This window comes from Polyergus mexicanus, unplaced genomic scaffold, assembly GCF_030449975.1.
Source record: "Polyergus mexicanus isolate NDT 795.1 unplaced genomic scaffold, iyPolMexi1.0 SCAF_17, whole genome shotgun sequence".
NCBI lineage: Eukaryota > Metazoa > Arthropoda > Insecta > Hymenoptera > Formicidae > Polyergus > Polyergus mexicanus.
The window spans coordinates 4,471,807-4,492,531 of NW_027223337.1; the positions used below are offsets into that span (position 1 = coordinate 4,471,807).

Consider the following 20,725-nt stretch of genomic DNA (forward strand, 5'->3'; position numbering starts at 1 on the left):
TATTTTATTTTTAATTTGTCAATTTCTTCCTCTTTCTTTTTTACTCAAATTTTATTATGTAAAGATTTTGCAATCACTGATTTTTTTATGTTGTATAGTTACGTAATATCTCGGAAAGACATTATAAAAGAGAAAAAGAACAATGCCATATTTTATATTGTCCACTTCCCAGATAGCACAAGGATGTCCTTAGGACATCCAAAGGGCATCCAGGACATACATGTAGGATATCCTCAGGATATCCCATTGTAATCCTCAGATCTCTGAATGTTCTGAGGAAGAGTAAATGATAGCCGTATATTAACCTCTGGAGAATCCAGGGAGATCCTGTGGAACATCTTAAGGATTTTTATAGGATATGTTAAGGATATTTTTCGTATGTTTCAAGGAGCAAATTTTAAAATTTAAATATAAATTACAATTTTGTTTTGTTATTTACTGCCAATATTAAAAATCTAATATTAAAAATAGTTCACTGTTCTTTAATATTTGAGGCTTTCGTACATGAATATTTTAGGTTTGGCTCCCGGGTTTGAGTTGTGTAATATTTTCTAAACAATCCAATATCTGAATTCCCTATGTTGGGATTGCATCAGAAATTGAACTGATAAAAAATAATTACATTTGTAATTTCCTGTCAGTTGCTCTTTGCAAGCTTTATATAATTCTCATGACCAAATCTCAAATACGAGTTCGCGTGTCGCATAGCGGTAAACAAACGAACTAGCGATTGAATACTATTGTTTGTAAAGTTTTTGGAATGATGCGAACAGTAACATTTCTCATGAAATATTAAATAAATAATAATTTTGGATATATGAAAATGTGCGCATCAAATTCAATTATTAATATTAAAATTAACGTTAACAATTAATTGCACATGTATATGTCCTCTGGAAATCCAAAAGACATCCAATATAATAGACAGGGCAGATATATCCTACAGACATCCAGGGGTTATCCAGTGGATATTTATAGGACATTGATACTTATTATAATACTGAAGATTTCTAAATTATATAAAATAGCCGACACAACTAAAAATAATTATGTATGCATATTAAACTTTCATAAATATATTTATAATAATATCTTAAAACATCCTACAAATGTCCTGAACCGTCCTGGACATATTCAGGATGATCCTGAGGATGTTTTGTGCTGTCTGGGTTGTCATACTCACCATTCTCGTATTTATATAAATATTAATTATATATTTTAATTATTTCCCACACATTTGTGAGCATCAAAAAAAAAATAATAATAATAATAATAATTTTTACATTTAGGTTTATTTCCGAATTATTGAATTATATATATCTGAGTTATATAATTTGATTTTGATTCCAGATCCAGAGACAAAAAAAGAGAAGTAAGGAAGAATCGAGGAGAAGCGAGGAGAAAAGTGCAACGCAGATTCAATTAAATAAAAGTTAATTTAAGTTAATTTAATCACATATAATTACAATCACACATATTTGCGATACATATGCCAGACTCTGCTATGAAAATTTGTCATACGCCAAGGAAGATTTAAGTCGACTTAACTAGAGAGGTGCGCCATTACCGATTAAATATCATTAGAAGGCGTTAAGAAAATATTTAAACTTTTCGACCACTCTTCCAATTGGTTCGAAATAGTATAACACAAAAGGTAGCATCTCTTTCAGCGAGTTTGATTGAAAAGCTAAACTTGCGCCGAATTTTTTTAATGAATTCTGATATCCATTAAAGACATCTTAGAATATCTTCAGCTTTCTTTATGACATATTTTTTATACTTTTTATATATTATTTTTTCTGATCATCTTCAGAATGTAAATTATTTTTCTGATAAATATTTCTCGAAATTATTTTCGTTACTAAATTATGTGTTCAAGGATTGAGCAGTTATAGAATTTGGGGAAAACTAGCGAGCGTATATTTTTTGACGAGTTAAGGACTTAAAAATAAGATTACGAGAACGAAATTGGGAGAAACGAGTGCATCGGAAGTTATTTTATCGTGCTCGTGGTTTGCAAAAGCGCGGTCTGAAATTTGTATATAATTAGCTTAATCTGGATCATGTATATGGAATCGGATCACGTTGGACGGTGAGCGGTATCACGGTATGGCCTCGTCGCATCGGCATAAATATGTTACACAATTCTATCGAACAATTGATGAGCAATTATAGTAGCTACAGATAGTCGATATACGAAGAAATCTCTGTGGTCGTATCTAACGCAAAGAGACATTATTCGATTGCTATTTATGCGACAATTTACATTTTCTTCGAGAAAATCTGACACAACGAACCGGTTGTCGAAACGATCAAAACAGTCCAGAATTTCATTTGAATACATCTCGTGTATTTGTATAATGTATACGCGATTATAGGCGTTGTGCTAGCTGTCCATTGTAAAAGGAATCTCTATCAAGATCTCTGTCGCTCTCGGAAAATAAATAAAATTCTCGAATATTATTAGGTGTACAAATAAGTTTCCGCCGTTTGACAAAAGTTGGCGCCACCAGTAAGTTAACCATAATTTGGTTAAAATTGTCAGATGCAAAACGTCCTTATCGTAAGATTGGACATTAGTCAATAACATAACCTTAAAATATTAGTGATTTTTTATCAGTATAATATATTCTTTTGTGTGCGAAAATGTCGAGTTTTGAGCCGAATAAGCGTCATTTGCGGGAACTTTTGATTTACTTCTTCAATTTGAAGAAATCTGCAGCTGAGGCGTATCGATTGCTTGTAGAAGCATATGGTGAGGCTGCCTTAAGTGAGAGAAGTTGTCGTGAGTGGTTTCAAAAGTTTAAGAACGGTGAATTTGACATAGAAGACAAAGAACGTAGCGGAAGGCCGGAAGTGTATGAAGATGCGAAACATTACTGGATCAAGATTCGTGTCAAACGCAAGAAGAACTTGCACTTACATTGGGAGTCAAATATTAAGTTCCGTTCTTTCACAATAAATGCCCAATTTTTGATAAAAAACGGCGGAAACTTATTTGTACACCTAATACGTTCGACGCATGTTTCACGTGTCGACAGATTGGGCAGTGTTCTTTGACGTTAAAATGAATCCGGGTCCGATTAATCTCATCGAGGAGGCTACACCGCAACCTTTTCTCCCCGGCGTAGCTTTTTTTCGGCGCTACCGACTTAGGCTTTCGGTGCAGCCTCCGGTTGCGCGTTTTCGGCTTCCGTTCCGGTCGGTGGCGGCAGAGTCGGGATATCCGGGTATTCGAGTTTAACGCCATCCTCGCACTCGAAGATCGGACAACAATCGGGGAAACTCGCGGTTTTGTTGGTTTTTTCGGAGAGCTTGCACTTGGGGTTGGCCTTGGGCAACGGGCCGCAGTCCTCCACTAGCTCAAATAGACGACCGGAATTGTCGTCGGCGGGCACGCAGGTAGAACGACCACAGAACGGCGACAGCTCCCATGTCTTCGTCGGCTCGATGGTCGCGCACTTGGTCGACGCGAAGCACATGCCGGGGAAGTCTGTAACATGTATAACGACATTGTTTTGATTAGAATGCGATTTATTAATTAAGTAAAACAGAGTAGGATATTAGACTGATTTGATGGCTTTTCTCGAGATTTTATTATTTTATGATGAAACGTAACAGAACACACACTGTGCGATTATTTATATCAATGATAAAATTGAAAGTGCAAATTTATTTGTCGAAAAATTTTCAGATTCTTTTTCTGGCGTTCGATTTTCACCAACGATGATGCATACGGGATATGAGAGTAAGAGGCCATTCATCAACGCTGAACGGATGAAACGCGTGGAGATTGCATTTCCTTAATAACGTGCTCGCTCGCGTGCGCCTGCATTATCTCGTTACCTCGTCACGCGCGAAAAGTGTCGTTACTTTCTAATAATGCGCCGTGCGCATCAGATCTAAGCGGTGTTAATGTTCGCCAGCTATAATATTACTAATTAACTGAATGACGAGGTCGATAAAAGACCTGACGTGAGAGAACAAATGCGATAAGGAACTCTCTTAATATCGTCTTGCACACCCGCCCAATGTAATTAACGTTATCGGTGATAAGGATCGGAAACATTTCATACACGATTTCTTTCACTCGTGACGTTTATCTTAACGGCTAATTATCGATTTTTGTCTCTCGACGAGAAAAATCTTCATATATTTGAAGTTATAATATTTTCTTATCATACAAATGCATATGATGAGCATTTTAAAAGATTAATATGTTTTGATTGAAGAATACTCTCTGTTTCATATTTTTAATTTTTTTCTATCAATGTATAATCGAAACTTTTGTATGAAAAATTTTGTTTGTTGGTATTAAAGTTATAGCGACGAATACTTTATCCTAGATGTCCTAGAATATAAATCGATGCTCGTGCATCGTCATCGTAATTTCTCTACTTCAAACGAGTCGATCCAATGGATCTATTTTTTTTTATAGCTGAACTGGCTGCACTAGTTCAGATTTTATCTTTTTCTCTCCACATTGATTGAGAAGAGAAAAATAAACTCTGAACTAGTGCAGCCAGTTCAGCTATAAAGAGGAGACCTAATATAATGAGAATGTTGCTTGCTGGGTTTAGCGACCTATTTCCGAATCAGCCCGTATATCTGCAATACAGTTAATGATATTAGGTGTACAACTTTGCTTCCGCCGTTTTCCTATAGATGGCTTTAGCGGTAAGTAGTGGTCGAAATAAATAGATCATAGACGTCATGCAATAAACTTGGGCATCTGTCAACATAACCCCATAGAAACATTAGTCGATTTGTGTCTGCATCATAAAGTTATTCTCGATTGAAAATGTCAGTTTACGAGCCAAATTCTTGTCATTTGTGGGAGGTTTTAATTTTCTGCTTCAATATGAAGAAATCTGCGGCTGAAGCTCATCGAATGCTCTCAAATACTTATGGCGAAGCCGCTATTAGTGAAAGAACGTGTCGTGAGTGGTTTCAACGCTTCAAGAACGGTGATTTTCACGTCGAAGACCGGCATAGCGGTGGAAGAGAGAAGGTTTTCGAAGATGCAGAATTGGAGGCATTACTTAATGAAGACTCGAGTCAAAGTCAAAAAGAATTGGCACGATCATTGGGAGTGGACAATACTTTGAATCATAAATGTATAACCAGTTTTTTACAATAAAGCCTCGAATTTCGGAAAAAAACGGCGGAAGCAAAGTTGTACACTTAATAGTTGAAAATTTCACTTCCTCAATGTAGAACCGTGCTCGACGAATGCAACGGATGACGGCATTACGGGGCTAATTCGATTGTAATCGGCGATGGTGATCTCGATATCCATCTACGTCGACGATAGTTCTCCCCATCGTCGTCATCATCATTGGCAGTGATTGTGCTAGAAACTTCAAGGAGAAACACTTTCACTGTCACACGTCGAATCGGTCGATTGCAGCCTTTTACGTAACGCGACGACGACAAATGTCGAGAGTTGTTACGATGGACTGTTAAGTTAACGGTTAACGGTTCTCAGTTACATCAGCCCTTCGAGGTTGTCTCGATGATTCAGCACACCCGCGAAATTATTTTATTCGGTAACTCGGTAAGATGCAGAGACGAAGAGATTCTTTTAAAAAAAATTCTGGTTGACTACAATTCAAATAGAATTATGAGAAATAAACGTTTAAACAAATAATTTATTAATGTTTAGTAAAGTATAATAGAACGCTCGGATCGAATTCGATGCAGAAGCCTCGAATAGAAAGTTCATAATTCGGGAAAAAAATTATTTTTGATTGCAATTTACTTATGACTCATGTTATCGCGATGTTCTTTGCTGTCTCATGTTTGTACGCAATATTCATGACGAAAACGAGAGCCAATATAGGATTACGCACATTGCAAAGACAGATTGTCTAGTCATATATATAATCCTCTGTCTCGCGAATGAACGTATTATTTGCGAAATTTAAATAATGACGTGTTTGTTACCATTTTCTCAATGCCATCGACACACTGACTAGAGCTTCGACTTGATCGGCGTTTATGGCATCGCTAATTTATATCGTTTCGCTTTGCTCGTTTCACTAGTCAGCATGAAATAGTAAACAAGGACACTTAATGAAGCAAGAGAGCGAAGAGAAATTAATTCTATTGAACATTTATAAATCAAAATTTTAAAACAAAAGATTAAATGCATAAGCAATTAAAGCTAATTGATAATTACAGAAAAGAGCTGCTATGAGAATTTTCTAACAGACTTTCACCGGAACTTGCAAGAAGCGTAACGACTCTTGAAACTCGTACGTGGAATTAAAGATTCCTTATCGCACAAGCGTTATTTAAAAAAAAAAAAAAAAAAAAAAATCGAGATTATCAGTACAAAATTGCAAAAATATCTACATTTTTTTTCTTCAAAATACCAAATGTCGATATCTTTCGCGAAGATTCCATATTCCCTTAAATGAATCGTAACTCGGCGATCAAGAAGTTAATAGGATAAAAGAGAAAGGTTGTAATTTATAATCATGATGTAGAATCACACGATTCCCTCAATAATTTTTTTCGAAAGTCTCGCGATGCCGGCGAACGTGGCGATCTTTCTCTGATTTTATGATATTTGATTCCGCCTGCACTTTCATCGCGCGTACCACTTGTCATTTTCTGACGAATAGACGAGATTGTTAGTTTTCGCGGGCGTATCGCTTTCAAATAGCGGGGATATTTTATGCGATAAACGTACGAAGGAAATTACCGCACACGATTTCACTCTCAGGTATAATTCTTTTACCTAATAGCATCCAACACAGATGCATATACGTATATCCAAAAGAATGTATGAAAGGTTTCACTATTATCTTTTATGTTAAAGGAGTGTCGAAAGTGTCGAGACTTATTCGAGTGTTACATATACAATCTTTGCTTTGCGCACATTTGTGACCTTCTAAGATGTGACCGATGGCGAGCTCTATCTTTCTTGTAAGTTTCCACACCCAATACGATGCTGCCTTCGCTACAATTCGAGTAACGAGGTCGCATATTTTTCTCCGTTGTAGTGAGTAATTCAATTATTCATGGAAATCCAGGGTCTTTACTAACAAATAGAAAAGAACGAGGCCACAGTAATTAAAAAATCGATTCAGGGAATACATCGTGTTTACGCGAATACCAAAGATTTTCTCTTTGAGAAGCCCTCAAATTATATGATTGATCGTCGCAAAATATTGCAAAGTCCCCCTCAAAAAGACAATTTTCATCAAATAAGAAAATTAATGAAAATTTTCGTATAATACATCAATCTCTAATTAATCGCAAGGCAGTATTAATTTGAATATCGATAATATGGACATCGTTTTTTTTTATAACGTTATGTTATATTTTTAAAATATTTATCTCGAAAATAATAATTTTTTAAAGATGATCTTTTCTAAACGATAGGACTCGTATCGAGAAAGAGAAACGCATTACTGCACCCTACAAACCGTATAAAGAAGAAAGTGATATCGGGCAAGGGAGAAGGAACGGGACAAAACTGGTATCGGCAAGGGGATCATAAGGTGATGGTTACGGCAAGAAACTTTCACGCGGTCTCGCGATCTTGACGCTGAGAGTAATGTGCGATTCTTATTTTTCTCGATTTGTCCGTGAGATGTCTCGCCGCGAATCGCCGATACACCGCGCCCGATATAAAAAAGTGCCGGGAGTCACGCGGATCAAAGATACGCATGGATGAATACTAAGGAAACAATTACTGTAGAATAAAAAAGTTTATATATTTGCCGCAAGGTCAGTGCTAGGAAAAACGTGCGAAGAATAAGCAAGCATTTATGGGAGATGTTATCTCAGAATCTACGAGATTGCGGTGATTATGAAATTGTCCGTGATCTTTTGCATTCGGATAGCTATAATAAAAATCTTTGATCCACGTAGTGAAAGTGTTTTAATTCGTAATTTATACATTTAATTTCTGGGCAATATCAAATCGATATCACAATCGTTCAAAAAAAATATAGAAAATTTTGAGCAAATTGTAAATCTTACTTTTGAAAATGATTGGACGTAGTTTTTTTGTGCAATATGTAATTAATTACAAGTATTGGAATAAGGGATCTACATTAAATCTTTAAGATTCTACATTAATTTTATATCTAACTCTTTTAAAGTATTTCGTTTTTATCTTAAAAAATGATAGTTTCGAACTGAGTTTTTTTTTTATATATAAAATGATCGATTTTTAAATGTAAATTATGCTGTTTTCTCTTTTTCCCGCGTCATGAATAACATTAGCGATACTTTGGTGTGTCATCGGGATTCCGAGACACACGCTGGTTCAACACGCGTGACGAGACATCGTAAGAAAGTTGAGTATCTCTCGGGGACCGGTTGAAAATAACGACAATCGTCCCACTTGCCGGTGGCATATATGCAATGTTCTTTGAATTCGGCCAGACACTTAACAGTGATTCTCAATTAATGTTCCGCGAGAAAATTGTTTCTCAAGTATAAATAAATTTTGACTTTACATTCTTAAGAAAAGAATCATATTGCTAATTTATCTTACAGAATTTCCCGTTTATGTGAACATTGTATAATTTTTATTATTTTTATACGAGACTAATTTATTTTAAAACGCGCTAATAAGTTTGACAAAATATCTTCTTTAATAAACCTTAATTAAAATGATAGAATTAACTTAACTAAACTAACTTAATTAAATAAACAATTCGTCTTACAGATACATCTCAAACAATATGTTACATTTGTAAATTACAATTTTTTGATAAATTCCGTATTTTTTTCCGTATAAATAAGTAATGTATTACTTTTTAATTTTCTCATGCAAAGAGAAAAACGAGCCGATCTAAACGTGGTAATTTTTTCGCGGCAACAAATTAAGTATTACTTATCGCGCTAATTGCCCGCATGTTCAACGTGAATTATAGTGTCATATAAATATATTATTTTATACAAATATCGAGTAATATTATATACCTGATTATTTATTTTTTATCATTGTTTCGACATATTAAAACATTTCGCGATAAAAATATCCTTTTGCGGGATAATATCCTTTCGAAGCTATCTGGATACAGAGAGAAGAAAGATTATAGTATTTATAGTATAATCATATATTTTATTTATAATTGAATGCGATTCATGATTTTTTCGACTGATCTTTTCACATTTAATCAGAGTTTAATTCAGAGATCTTACAAATAGACAAAATTCGAGATATTAGAATTATTAGAAAAAAATAAATTTATATATATATATATATATGACGGCTTCCTTTCTCCTTTGTCTTACAGATTGAAAATTAACGAAGGTACACTCACCGCGAAGAACGTCGGCGGGTATCAGCCTCCGGAAGGTTTTGGGTCGTTCCTGCTCCTCGGTCCCCTCGGCGGCGACGAAAGCGACCGCGGCGCACAGCAAGGCAAACCTGACGACGGGCTTCATGATCTCGAGATCCGCAACAGATAGATTCACTGGGGCCTCTCCTTTAGGCGCGGGAGGGAAAGAAAAATAAAGCTTCTCGTTTCGATTAAGACTGGTTGGGCCCGATTCCTGTGGCGGCATTTTATAGCCGACTATCGGGCGGGGTCCCTGTTATCCCCACCAGATCAACGTAGTCTCTCACCTCTTGAACTACCAGTCACCGAAGAATCGCCCGCGACCGGAGTTCAGTAGATAGATAGGGATGAATCCTACATATGATTAAGTGATTGTATTCGATGAAATTTATCTGATAGAAGAACTCAAAGTATCTGGCTATAAAAATTATCTGCTACATAATATATAAGGAAATAAATACATGTGATAAAAGAGTTTATATTTTTGAAAAAAATTATGATCGGAAATTAATTTCTTCTTTAGTCAGACAAAGTGTGAAATGTTGAATATCTTATTTTAAATTCGCGCTCATGCTGTCTATACATTCATTTAAATCAAGTGTCAGTAGCATAGATAGTTTATAGATCGTAAATGTAAACGCATAATATAAGCGAGATTAATTAGTGGACAACCACTAATTATCGCGAAATTGCTATAAATACTTGTCCGGAGATTAATAAGTTATTGACAACTTTCTCATCTCCATTCATTAGAAAATCTTGACGTGAGTATCCATTAACTCTATTTCAAACGCAATGTTAATACAAAGTTCTTATCTATTTTATCAAAGTATATAATAGTATATAATAGAGTTTCGTATCGATGAAAACATCGTATAATTGTATGATGTAGAAAGATATTGCCTTGCTATGAGTTACTCTGTACAAATATATAAATAGAAAATTAACATCTATGCATGTGCATGGTCTTTAATTATTCTATTATTAAAAATTGAGACTCGCCGATTCCCACAAAGCAGAGATTTTAATTTATAATACACTCTATATGTTAAGATGCACGCCTATTCATTGCGGTTCCGTGCTCGCTACGTGCAAGAAAATAGTTATCGCGTTAGGATAATAATATAGGCAATTCATACTATTCATTTTCAGCAATTACGAGGACTTAATAACGGCATAACATTCATTGAGATATGAATATGAATATGAATATGATAAAATACTATATTCTAATACGATATTTGGATCTCATTTATACGTTAATGAAGATAAAAGGCGCGTATGTCACGAAAAATGAGTCACAAGTTTAATTTTATGGACCATCATGGAATCTTATCATCTCTTGTATATTGAATGATCTCAGGAATTATAATTGCTAAATAAATTCTGCAACTCTAAAAGTTGATAGATTTAATGGAATTTTTTACATTCTGTGCTCTCTGCTTAAAATCGAAATTTATCGCAATGAATAATTTACGAAGTGGGTGTAATTATATTATTAATAACTCGGAAAAAAAAAAACTAGTATTATGATCATAATTTTTTTAAAATACATTTTACACACTAAAAATAATTTGATATATACAGTGACCGGCACAATAAAGTGACCATATTATATCGCATATAAAAATCTCTTAAAACTAATGTTTGTAAATAGAAAAACATCTTATTATTGGGTTTTGTTTGAAAGATTTATTATCACACTAACAATTTATAACGAAAATTGAACAAGTTTTTGCGATAATAAATATTTATGATGTCATTATAACAGAACAAGCATTTTCATGTATGACAAAAAAAGTGACCATCTTAAAATTTGTAGTGTTTTTGTTTAATGGCGAGAATTTGAAAGTTTCGTTGATCCAATCAGATTTAGAGAACAACTTTATGTTACAACAAGATAATGATCTCAAGCATACCGCCAAAAAAAAAAAACAAAGAAATTTTTTACTTCTCACCACATAAAACTGCTTGATTGGCTTCCGCAGTCTCCGCAGACTTAAATCCTATTGAAAATTTATGGTCGAATTTTGGACAGAAATGTAAACAAAACCGGAGTAACCAACAAAAATAATTACTTTGATGCGTTGCAACGAGCTTGGGAAAATCTCAATCTTAATCATCTGCATAATCTGGTCGAAAGCATGCCCAGACGGTTGGCGGCAGTCATTAACGCCAAAGGAGGCCATACTACCCATACAGCACCGAAAGATTGCAAAAACGTTGCATAGACCTTGCATTGAAACATTGTAATATTGCATGGAAATTGCGAAATGTTTCTGCAATGTTACTGCAAGTTTGCGGCAACGTTGAAATGTCCGTTCTTAGAAATATTACAATGTAATATTACAGTAATGTTACGGTGCAATGTATTTGTAATATTAAAATGCGTTGCTACAAATATGCAGAACGCTTTAAATTTGATAGATAAACTTTGAAAATATATAAAGACATTCAAGAGAAATAAGAAAAAAAGATTGTGAATTTACGCAATTACGAGTTTTTTCTCTCTTGGATGTCTTTATATATTCTCGAAGTTTATTTATTAAAATCAGAAATATCGTGCATATTAAACAATTATTATCAAATTTTTGGTTTTATATAGGAATGGAAATTATTTAACAATTTCCTGTTATCTAGTTAACATCGCTATTTTATAAATAATTTACAAGTTTAAGAAAATAGTAATGATTAAATGATTTCATTCATAAAAGTTAAAATTTTACTTATATAGATATTAGACTCTATTTTACATCTTAAGTAGACAATTAACGAATAATTTTAACTTTTTTGGATATTTATGTATGCGATTACTGAACAATCAGTTCAATATCTGAATTCCCCGTGTTGGGATTGTATCGGATAAATTAAACTGATAAAAATAGTTATATCTTTAATCTTATTAGCCGCTCTTTGCAAGCTTTATGTAATCATCGTGACTGAAACTTAAATGCTGGATAGGTAACGCAACGCGCGCCGCATAGCGGTAAACAAACGAACTAGCGATTACCGAAAACTCTTTTTTGTAATGTTTTTGAAATGTTGCTGTAACATTCTCATAAAATATTACAATTATATGTTCCAATAATGTCTCAACAATATTACATTGCAATTTGCAAGATTGTAATATTACTGCAATGTAATTGCAATGTTCTGTGCTGTATGGGTAAATACTAAAAGTTTGGATTTTTGTTAAAATATAGATTAAGATTTATAAAATGGTCACTTTTTTTGTCATACATGAAAATGCTTGTTTTGTTATAATAAAATTATAAATATTTATTATAGCAAAAACACGTTCAATTTACGTTATAAATTGTTAGTGTGATAATAAATCTTTCGAACAAAATTCAATAATAAGATGTTTTTCTATTACAAACATTAGTTTTAAGAGATTTTTATATGCGGTATAATGTAGTCACTCTTTATTGTGCCGGTCACTGTATATATATATATATATATATATATATGTATATATATATATATATATATATATATATATATATATATATATATATTTGCATTCTATAATTTCATACAATAATTTTATATTTTACTTAACATTGATACTCGGATGACCAATTGCGTTCATGTGAGCTTCTTGGTAATCGTTTCTATGACTTATCCGCGAAATTTTTGTTTGGAAACAGGCCAAAAAGTTAGGTAACAGGCGATAAATTTTAAAGCGCCGTTAATACAAATTTCTCGAAAGGACTTGCAATTAATATAAGTGTTAGTAAACGCGAACGTTAGGAGAGCTGTGAACAGTTGATTCATTTTAGCGTTAAGGAATTGCTTAAAGGCTTAAAGGACCTATTTGTATAATATGAATCGTATGTTTTGTAAGTAACGCAAGATTACGCGGAAATGTTAAGTAATATTACGCGTTGCATAATACATTCAAACCGCATGCGTAGAATTGACGAATTGCGAATGTATAATTTTTTAATTCGTATGCTAATCTTTTATGTACGAATGCGTTCCATTGTCGAATGTCCCGTACAAAAGATTATGCGCGTACTTTGCGATATTAATTTATCTGTGAAAAAAAAAATATAGCCATAAATATCTCGTACGTTTCTCGCAAGGTATTGCGAGAAGCATCTAAATCGATATCAAAGGGAATCGAGCATGGGGGGCGGGGAGGGGGGGAGGGGGGAGGGAAGGGGAAGGTCATCAAAATGAAAGATACGGAAATAAGTTTAGATGCTATAACAATTTAATTCCATTCTTACACAATTTTCTGCCTGATGTAACGGATTCTTTTGTAAATTTTTATTTGTCAAATCGTGCACGCGTTAATCTCTCCGTCTCGCTAGTCTATTAATATTTGTCGCTTAAAGGACTCTTCCGCGTGTGCATTGGAATGCAGTATCGGTTGAAATTGCATTACTCGTTCTCACCAGTCGAAGCTCTTGGACGAGGCGTCGGCGTCGGCCGAGGCAGAAGCGGAAGCCGCGGAAAGTCCTCGCTTGCCGCTGATGCTACCTGCGCCGGCGCTGGAGCTAGCGCTAGCACTAGCGGCCGACAATGATCTCGCGTAGCCACCCGAATGGCCGATACCTTCCTTGAATTCGTGACCTCGACTGATCTTGACGGCTTCAACCTCGCTCTTGGTAAGACCCGCGGTGACGCTGACGATCTTGGGCAGAGGACCGGGATCGATGATCTCGCCTTTCTTGGCCCAGCTGTAAGCTGCGATCTCAGCGGTAGAACCGGCGTCGGTAGCTATGGCTTTGGTCTCAGCAGCACCAGCGGCACTGGAGCGCGCCACACCCACGCGATTAGCCAAGTCAGCGGTGGCCTCGGCGGAGGCGGAGGCGATGGCACGGGCGTTGTTGGCCGCGGCGCTGGCAACTTCGGCGTTGATACGGGTATTCTGGCCCTTGCGGGTTAGCGCGGCGGCTTCCTGCTCGATGACAACGGCGGCCTCGGCGATGGCCAAGGCGGCGACGGCTGCCTTCTGGGCGGCGTTTGCCTTGGCTTCAGCCTCGGCGGCGGCGGCGGCCGACGCTTGGGCGCGTTCGTTGGCCGCGACAGATTCCTCGTTGGCGCGTTCTTCGGCGGCAGCGCTGGCTCTTGCGGCCAGGTCCAGCTTACCGGCGGCCGCTCTTACGGCGGCGACATTCTCCTCGACTATCTTCGCTGCCTTGGCGGCGACAGCCGCCTTCTTAACGGCCGCTGCCGCCCTGTTGGCCACGTCTACCTCGGCTTGGGCCGCCGCCTCGACCAGGGCGACCGCCTGGGCAGTACTCTTGGCGGCTAGCTCGCATGATTTTGCGGCGATCGCCGCTTGGCCGGCGGCAGCGGCTTGCGCTTCGGCGGCTGCCTGTCCGATGCCGAGTCCACGGGAAAGTGCCTCGGCGGACGCGGACGCGGTGTTAGCGACTCCGGTACCGACCTTCGCTCCTTCGATCGCTATCCCGGCAGCACTCTTCTTCTCGTGTTTAACGTCACCGTGGGGAAGGATCCAACCGCCTTTGCTGCTGGTCGACGAGCTGGCAAGCGCGCTGGCGGACGCGCTGGAGGACGACGACTTGGAGGCAGCCAGCTTGCTACCGGACGAGGACGACGAGGACGCGCTCGCTTGGGCAGCCGCCGATGCGCTCGCTTCCGATCCGACGAGCTCGCTGGCGCCGACAAGACCCCAGACGAGGAGGGACGTCGCAAGTATCGCTGGAATCTTCATCTTGGAAGCTACTTCGCAGGATTGATGCCCGCTCATCGATCGTCCATCGATTTTATACCGTAGCGTGCCATTTGTGAAAACAGCCTGTTGTGCATCCGCGACTCCTCCAAATATTATCACAAGACTGTCGCCGATCTCTTTATTTCGTCGATCCTATTTGCTTAAGTGTGTCCGTTTCTTTTTCCGATTTATATTTTTTCAAATCGACAACCTGCCGTGCGACCGGAAGAAATTTAGATATGAGTTCTTAAGAATCATATTCCACGTTAGTACGTACCCAGACAGCACAAAACATCCTCAGGATCATCCTGAATATGTCCAGGACGCTTCAGGACATTTGTAGGATGTTTTAAGATATTATTATAAATATATTTATAAAAGTTTAATATGTATACGTAATTATTTTTAGTTGTGTCGGCTATTTTATATAATTTAGAAATCTTAAGTATTATAATAAATATTAATGTCCTATAAATGTCCACTGGATAACCCCTGGATGTCTGTAGGATATATCTGCCCTGTCTATTATATTGGATGTCTTTTGGATTTCCAGAGGACATATACATGTGCAATTAATTGTTAACGTTAATTTCGTTTAATATTAATAATTGAATTTGATGCGCACATTTTCATATATCGAAAATTATTATTTATTTAATATTTCATGAAAAATGTTACTGTTCGCAACATTCCAAAAACTTTACAAACAATAGTATTCAACCGCTAGTTCGTTTGTTTACCGCTATGCGACACGCGAACTCGTATTTGAGATTTGGTCATGAGAATTATATAAAGTTTGCAAAGAGCAACTGACAGGGAATTACAAATGTAATTATTTTCTATCAGTTCAATTTCTGATGCAATCCCAACATAGGGAATTCAGATATTGGATTGTTTAGAAAATATTACACAACTCAAACCCGGGAGCCAAACCTAAAATATTCATGTACAGCACGAAAGCCTCAAATATTAAAGAACGGTGAACTATTTTTAATATTGGCAGTAAATAACAAAACATAATTTTAATTTATATTTAAATTTTTAAATTTGCTCCTTGAAACATACGAAAAATATCCCTAACATATCCTATAAAAATCCTTAGGATGTTCCACAGGATCTCCCTGGATTCTCCAGAGGTTAATATACGGCTATCATTTACTCTTCCTCAGGACATCCAGAGGAAATCTGAGGATTACAATGGAATATCCTGAGGATATCCTACATGTATGTCCTGGATGCCCTTTGGACGTCCTAAGGACATCCTTGTGCTGTCTGGGTAAAGAACTATCATATCCATTTAATGCAGCTCCTTATTTGTTATAAAATTAATTAATTTATCTTATTTTTCTGCACTTAACGAAGATAGATACTTGCTCATTGAATCGAATATTGTCTAAAAAATTTTAATTTTTGTAAAAGGTAATTAGACAAGCAGATTTTACGGAAAGTCATAAGAGGTTTATATTATTTTTATTAGGTTTATTTTATTTTATTTTTTTTTTAAATACCTAATATTAATCTTTTTATATAGCAGCAAGAAATGTTCAAGGGTATTACTATTATACGTTGAATGGCGTGCGCGAATTTAAGTCAAGTGAAACCTTCACAATTTAATTATTAGTATTATTACTAAACAAACTGGAGACACAATTGTTTGATAAAGTTACAAGTTGTATGTTCTTTTTTTTTTATTAACGTTTCGTCGGTCACTCTTCGGATATAATAGATTTACATTTATATTTTAATATTTTGTCATATTATCGTATAATAAAAAAATATGATATAATCTCATATAAATTTATACTTTTATATAATTTATATTGTGTACATATGTGAAGTATCACATAAAGATTACAGGAAATTATTCCTTTATGTTAGAATATGAAAATATTTTTAGAAACAGATGTGTGTGGATTCATTGAAATTGAAAAATAGACATAAAGTTAGATAATTACATGTATAATTATTTATGAAATTCTTTAAATTATTTCAAGTTTATTTGAAAATTTATTGAAAGAAAAATTCTTGATAAAGTAAAAAATTGCTATAGTCGTCTTTCACTACATAAAGCTTAAGACAGATGAAAAGCTGTAATGTAAAGGATAATAATTTATATTTTTATTGTAGTCGTCTATCTCAAATTTCCTTAATGTGATTTAAAATATATTATTAGTTTTAAATGTGTTCAACGTATAATAAACTGACTTTTATAAACGATTAACATATAGTTATACAGAGTGTCCCATTTTAAAAGTTCCACCCTCATAACTTTTCAGGATCAACGTTTGAAGGAAAACGACTCGGATAAAAATTGTAGGGAACAAAAGGGGCTATCTAATAATGACCTTGGATTTGACATTAAAGGTCATGTTCAAGGTCATTTGAAGGTCAATTTCCGTTTTTTAAATGGAACCCCCTGTTTCTCCTTACATATTCTTGTAGCTTATCTCGAGAGCTTTCCAAAACACTATAATAAAGTATTTTTTCGTTAAGTACTTTTTGAGTTATTTTATATTTTAATCTGACATATATTTTAATATAAAAAATTAAATATCTCGTAAAATATTTAGTTTTCGATAATCTTACCGTAATACTTTTATGTACAGAATAACGAGGCAAATCAATTAGTATTAAAAAATAATTGTTTTTAAGAAAATTATTTACAATGTATTTTTTTTAAACAATTATTTGTTTTTTTTTTTTTTGGCACTAATTGATTTGTCTCATTATTCTGTACATAAAAGTATTACGGTAAGATTATCGAAAACTAAATATTTTACGAGATATTTAATTTTTTATATTAAAATATATGTCAGATTACAATATAAAATAACTTAAAAAGTACTTAATAGAAAAATACTTTATTACAGTGTTTTGAAAAGCCCTTGAGATAAGCTACAAGAATATGTAATGAAAAATAGGAGGTTCCATTTAAAAAACAGAAGTTGATCTTCAAATGACCTTGAAAATAACCTTTAATGTCAAATCCAAGGTCATTATTAGATAGCCCCTTTTGGCCCTACAATTTTTATCCGAGTCGTTTTCCTTCAAACGTTGATCCTGAAAAGTTATGAGGGTGGAACTTTTAAAATGGGACACCCCATGTATATATAAGATATTAAAGTAAAATCTTTTTTTATTAAATATTTTTCTTGCAATTTGTATAAATGCTATATCGCTTACCGATTATTATCTGAACAGGCAATAATGTTATCAATTATCGAGAAAAAGTTGTAAGATAAAAAAATATACAACAGCTGAAGAACTAAATTAGCGGATGTCAATCAAAATTATTTTGATTTGACTTTGATTAAAATTATTTTATTTGCAATTAACGGAACGTTACGGGCAAATATTGTTCATTTCAAAATCTGATAATGTACACGCACAGCTGGTATACCATCCGGCGAGTCACAAAATAATATAAAGAGAATATTTATATATGATATTTTTCAAATACTCGCGATTATATTGGATAGATAATTTTTATTATTAGCAGTTTTAGAATGTTTCAGAATATGAATTATTACATATTATATAAATATAAATTATCTTAATAATGTGCACAATTTCATATATTTATTTGCATAAATTTATATATTACTTAAACATAATAGATATAGCACGCGTCTATTTTAAGAAAAATATTTTCTATCTTCCGTTTTATTATTATTCATTTTTCATTTAATATAATATAATTAATAATTATGTATATATATATATATATATATTAATAATTATTTTTTTTTAATTTTATTAAACTTTTACATAAAATATTTTTTTAGACATCTTAATACTATTAGTACTACTATTTTCAAGGAATAAATTACAATTTACAATCTGACTCGTATCCATTAAAAAATCATTTACGAAATCTAAACTTCAATAATTCATACCCATAAAATTTGTATTGAGTGAAAATCTATTACTTTGAAATATGTTAAAGGGGAAGAACTTTTTATACGACAAAGTATAAGATTAATATAAACGTTACTTTTTTTTTCATAGACAATATAATTCAGAATTTTTTAAATAAAAAAAATTTATTTGCATGAGAATATATCTCATTACGGTAAATGAATCAAGCTCGTAGAAAAGTGTTAGTTCTCTATGAAACTTTTTCGAAAGATACATATTTGACTAAAAGTACATTTTTAAATTATTAAGATAAATGGGTATATAGGATGATATATGGGCTTTGTGTAGAAATAAATCTCATTAACTGCTAAGATAATTGACTTTTATTATTACGCTTGTGGTAGCACATTTCGCCAAATTTTTTTATTAAAGTAAATTTTTTATTCCTGCCAGTGTGTGTGTATGTATGTAATTGCGCTCTAATATATACATACAACATATTAATTACTCGAAATTTGTGTCGGTTCCGCGTTAGTGACTAAGAGAAATTGACGAAATTCTTCGTCCGATCCTCTACCATTCCTTTCCAAGCGAGGATCCCTGAGCAGAGGCGCTGGCCGATGCTCTGGCTGAAGACGCGCTACCGCCGTACGAGCCCAAGCTCCAGTCCAGGCCCTTGTGCAAGCCCAAGTCCAGACCCTTCTCGAGTTTTAATTTGTGCCCGTTAGCGCGAGCGAGAGCGCCAGCCTGTGCGGAAGCTTGGGCAGAAGCGCCGGCGTCATTTCCCAATCCGACGACTATCCCGTCCCTGAGCGCGTTGACAGCGGACGCCTGTGCGGCAGCTTCAGCCTCGGTTTTGGCGGTGAAGTAATCAGCCCTAGCGGAGGCCGCTTGCTGATCGGCGCTGGCCTTCTCCTCGAGCCGCACGGTCAGCTGAGCGTTTTGCAAGGTGGATGCCTGGGCGGTCTCTGCCTCCTCGGACGCCGTTCTAGCTTGGGCGGCCGTTTTGGCGGCAGCCTGCGAAGCCGCATTGGCTTTAGCATGCATAGCGGACGCGGCAGCGGCGGAGGCAGCTGCCTTAGTAGCGGCTTGGTTGGTTTCCGTAGAGGCCTCCGCGATGCGCTCGAGTGCCGCGAGGATGGCAGCCGCACCGCGATTAGCATTCTCGGCCTCGCCGCTGGCCTTGGTCTGCGCGGAATTGGCCGCCCTGGCATCCTGGAACGTGCGTTCGATTGCGTCCGTCGTCGCCGCGGCAGCAGCGTCGGCCTTCGCGGACGCCTGAACTAACGCGGAGAGCGCCTCAGAGGCTGCTCTACCCTTCGCTTCGGCAATCCTTTGCGCTTCTTCCGCAGCCTTAGCGACAGCCAACGCTTCGGCGGATGCGTGAGCCGCGATCTTAGTCGCTTTGATGTAACCCAAGACGACGGCCGCAACGATCTTCTTGATGAGTGCCAGCGTCTCGGCGGTCACATGAGCGTTCGCCTTTGCGTTTTCGATTGCCCAGCTGATCTTTTTCCATCCTAGACCGAGATTTGGCGCGCCGTTGATCTCGTCGATCGCGCTCAGCACTACCTTCCTTATGTTGAATTTTGACTCGTCGATTACGATGCCATGCGCGCCTTTCGATGGTATCGGTAATGGGTAAAGATTCTTCTTGGAATTGGCAACCGCGGACGCGGACGCGGATGCGGACGCGGATGCATCCGACCCCTTTAGGAGATGAGGACTCCCGCTGGCCAGTCCCCAGGCGAGGAACGACGTCACGAGTATCGCTGGAATCTTCATCTTCAACGGAACTTCGTAGATTGGTGCCGGATTAACGTGGTTCGCGTGGTTATATACCAATATCGGATGATCGCTGAGCAATTGT

General features: G+C 36.1%; 2 protein-coding genes and 1 long non-coding RNA gene across 3 annotated transcripts; 1 reads left to right on the forward strand and 2 right to left on the reverse strand.

The window, feature by feature from the left end:
* Positions 1-1,425: 1,425 nt before the first annotated feature.
* On the reverse strand, positions 1,426-9,495 carry LOC138940614 (uncharacterized). The gene is made up of 2 exons (XM_070309668.1): positions 9,291-9,495; positions 1,426-3,493 (listed from the first exon to the last, which is right to left on the reverse strand). Exons 1-2 carry the CDS (start codon positions 9,412-9,414, stop codon positions 3,153-3,155), a joined length of 465 nt encoding a protein of 154 aa, XP_070165769.1. The 5' UTR covers positions 9,415-9,495; the 3' UTR covers positions 1,426-3,152.
* On the forward strand, positions 6,837-9,716 carry LOC138940617 (uncharacterized). The gene is made up of 3 exons (XR_011448015.1): positions 6,837-6,933; positions 7,393-7,511; positions 9,264-9,716. It is a non-coding gene; the product is annotated as an uncharacterized lncRNA (long non-coding RNA).
* Positions 9,717-13,526: 3,810 nt separating this feature from the next.
* LOC138940546 (pneumococcal serine-rich repeat protein-like) lies at positions 13,527-20,640 on the reverse strand. Its single transcript, XM_070309529.1, has 2 exons — positions 19,433-20,640; positions 13,527-15,121 (listed from the first exon to the last, which is right to left on the reverse strand). The coding sequence occupies exons 1-2, from the start codon at positions 20,638-20,640 to the stop codon at positions 13,708-13,710; spliced, it is 2,622 nt and encodes an 873-aa protein (XP_070165630.1). The 3' UTR covers positions 13,527-13,707.
* Positions 20,641-20,725: the final 85 nt, after the last annotated feature.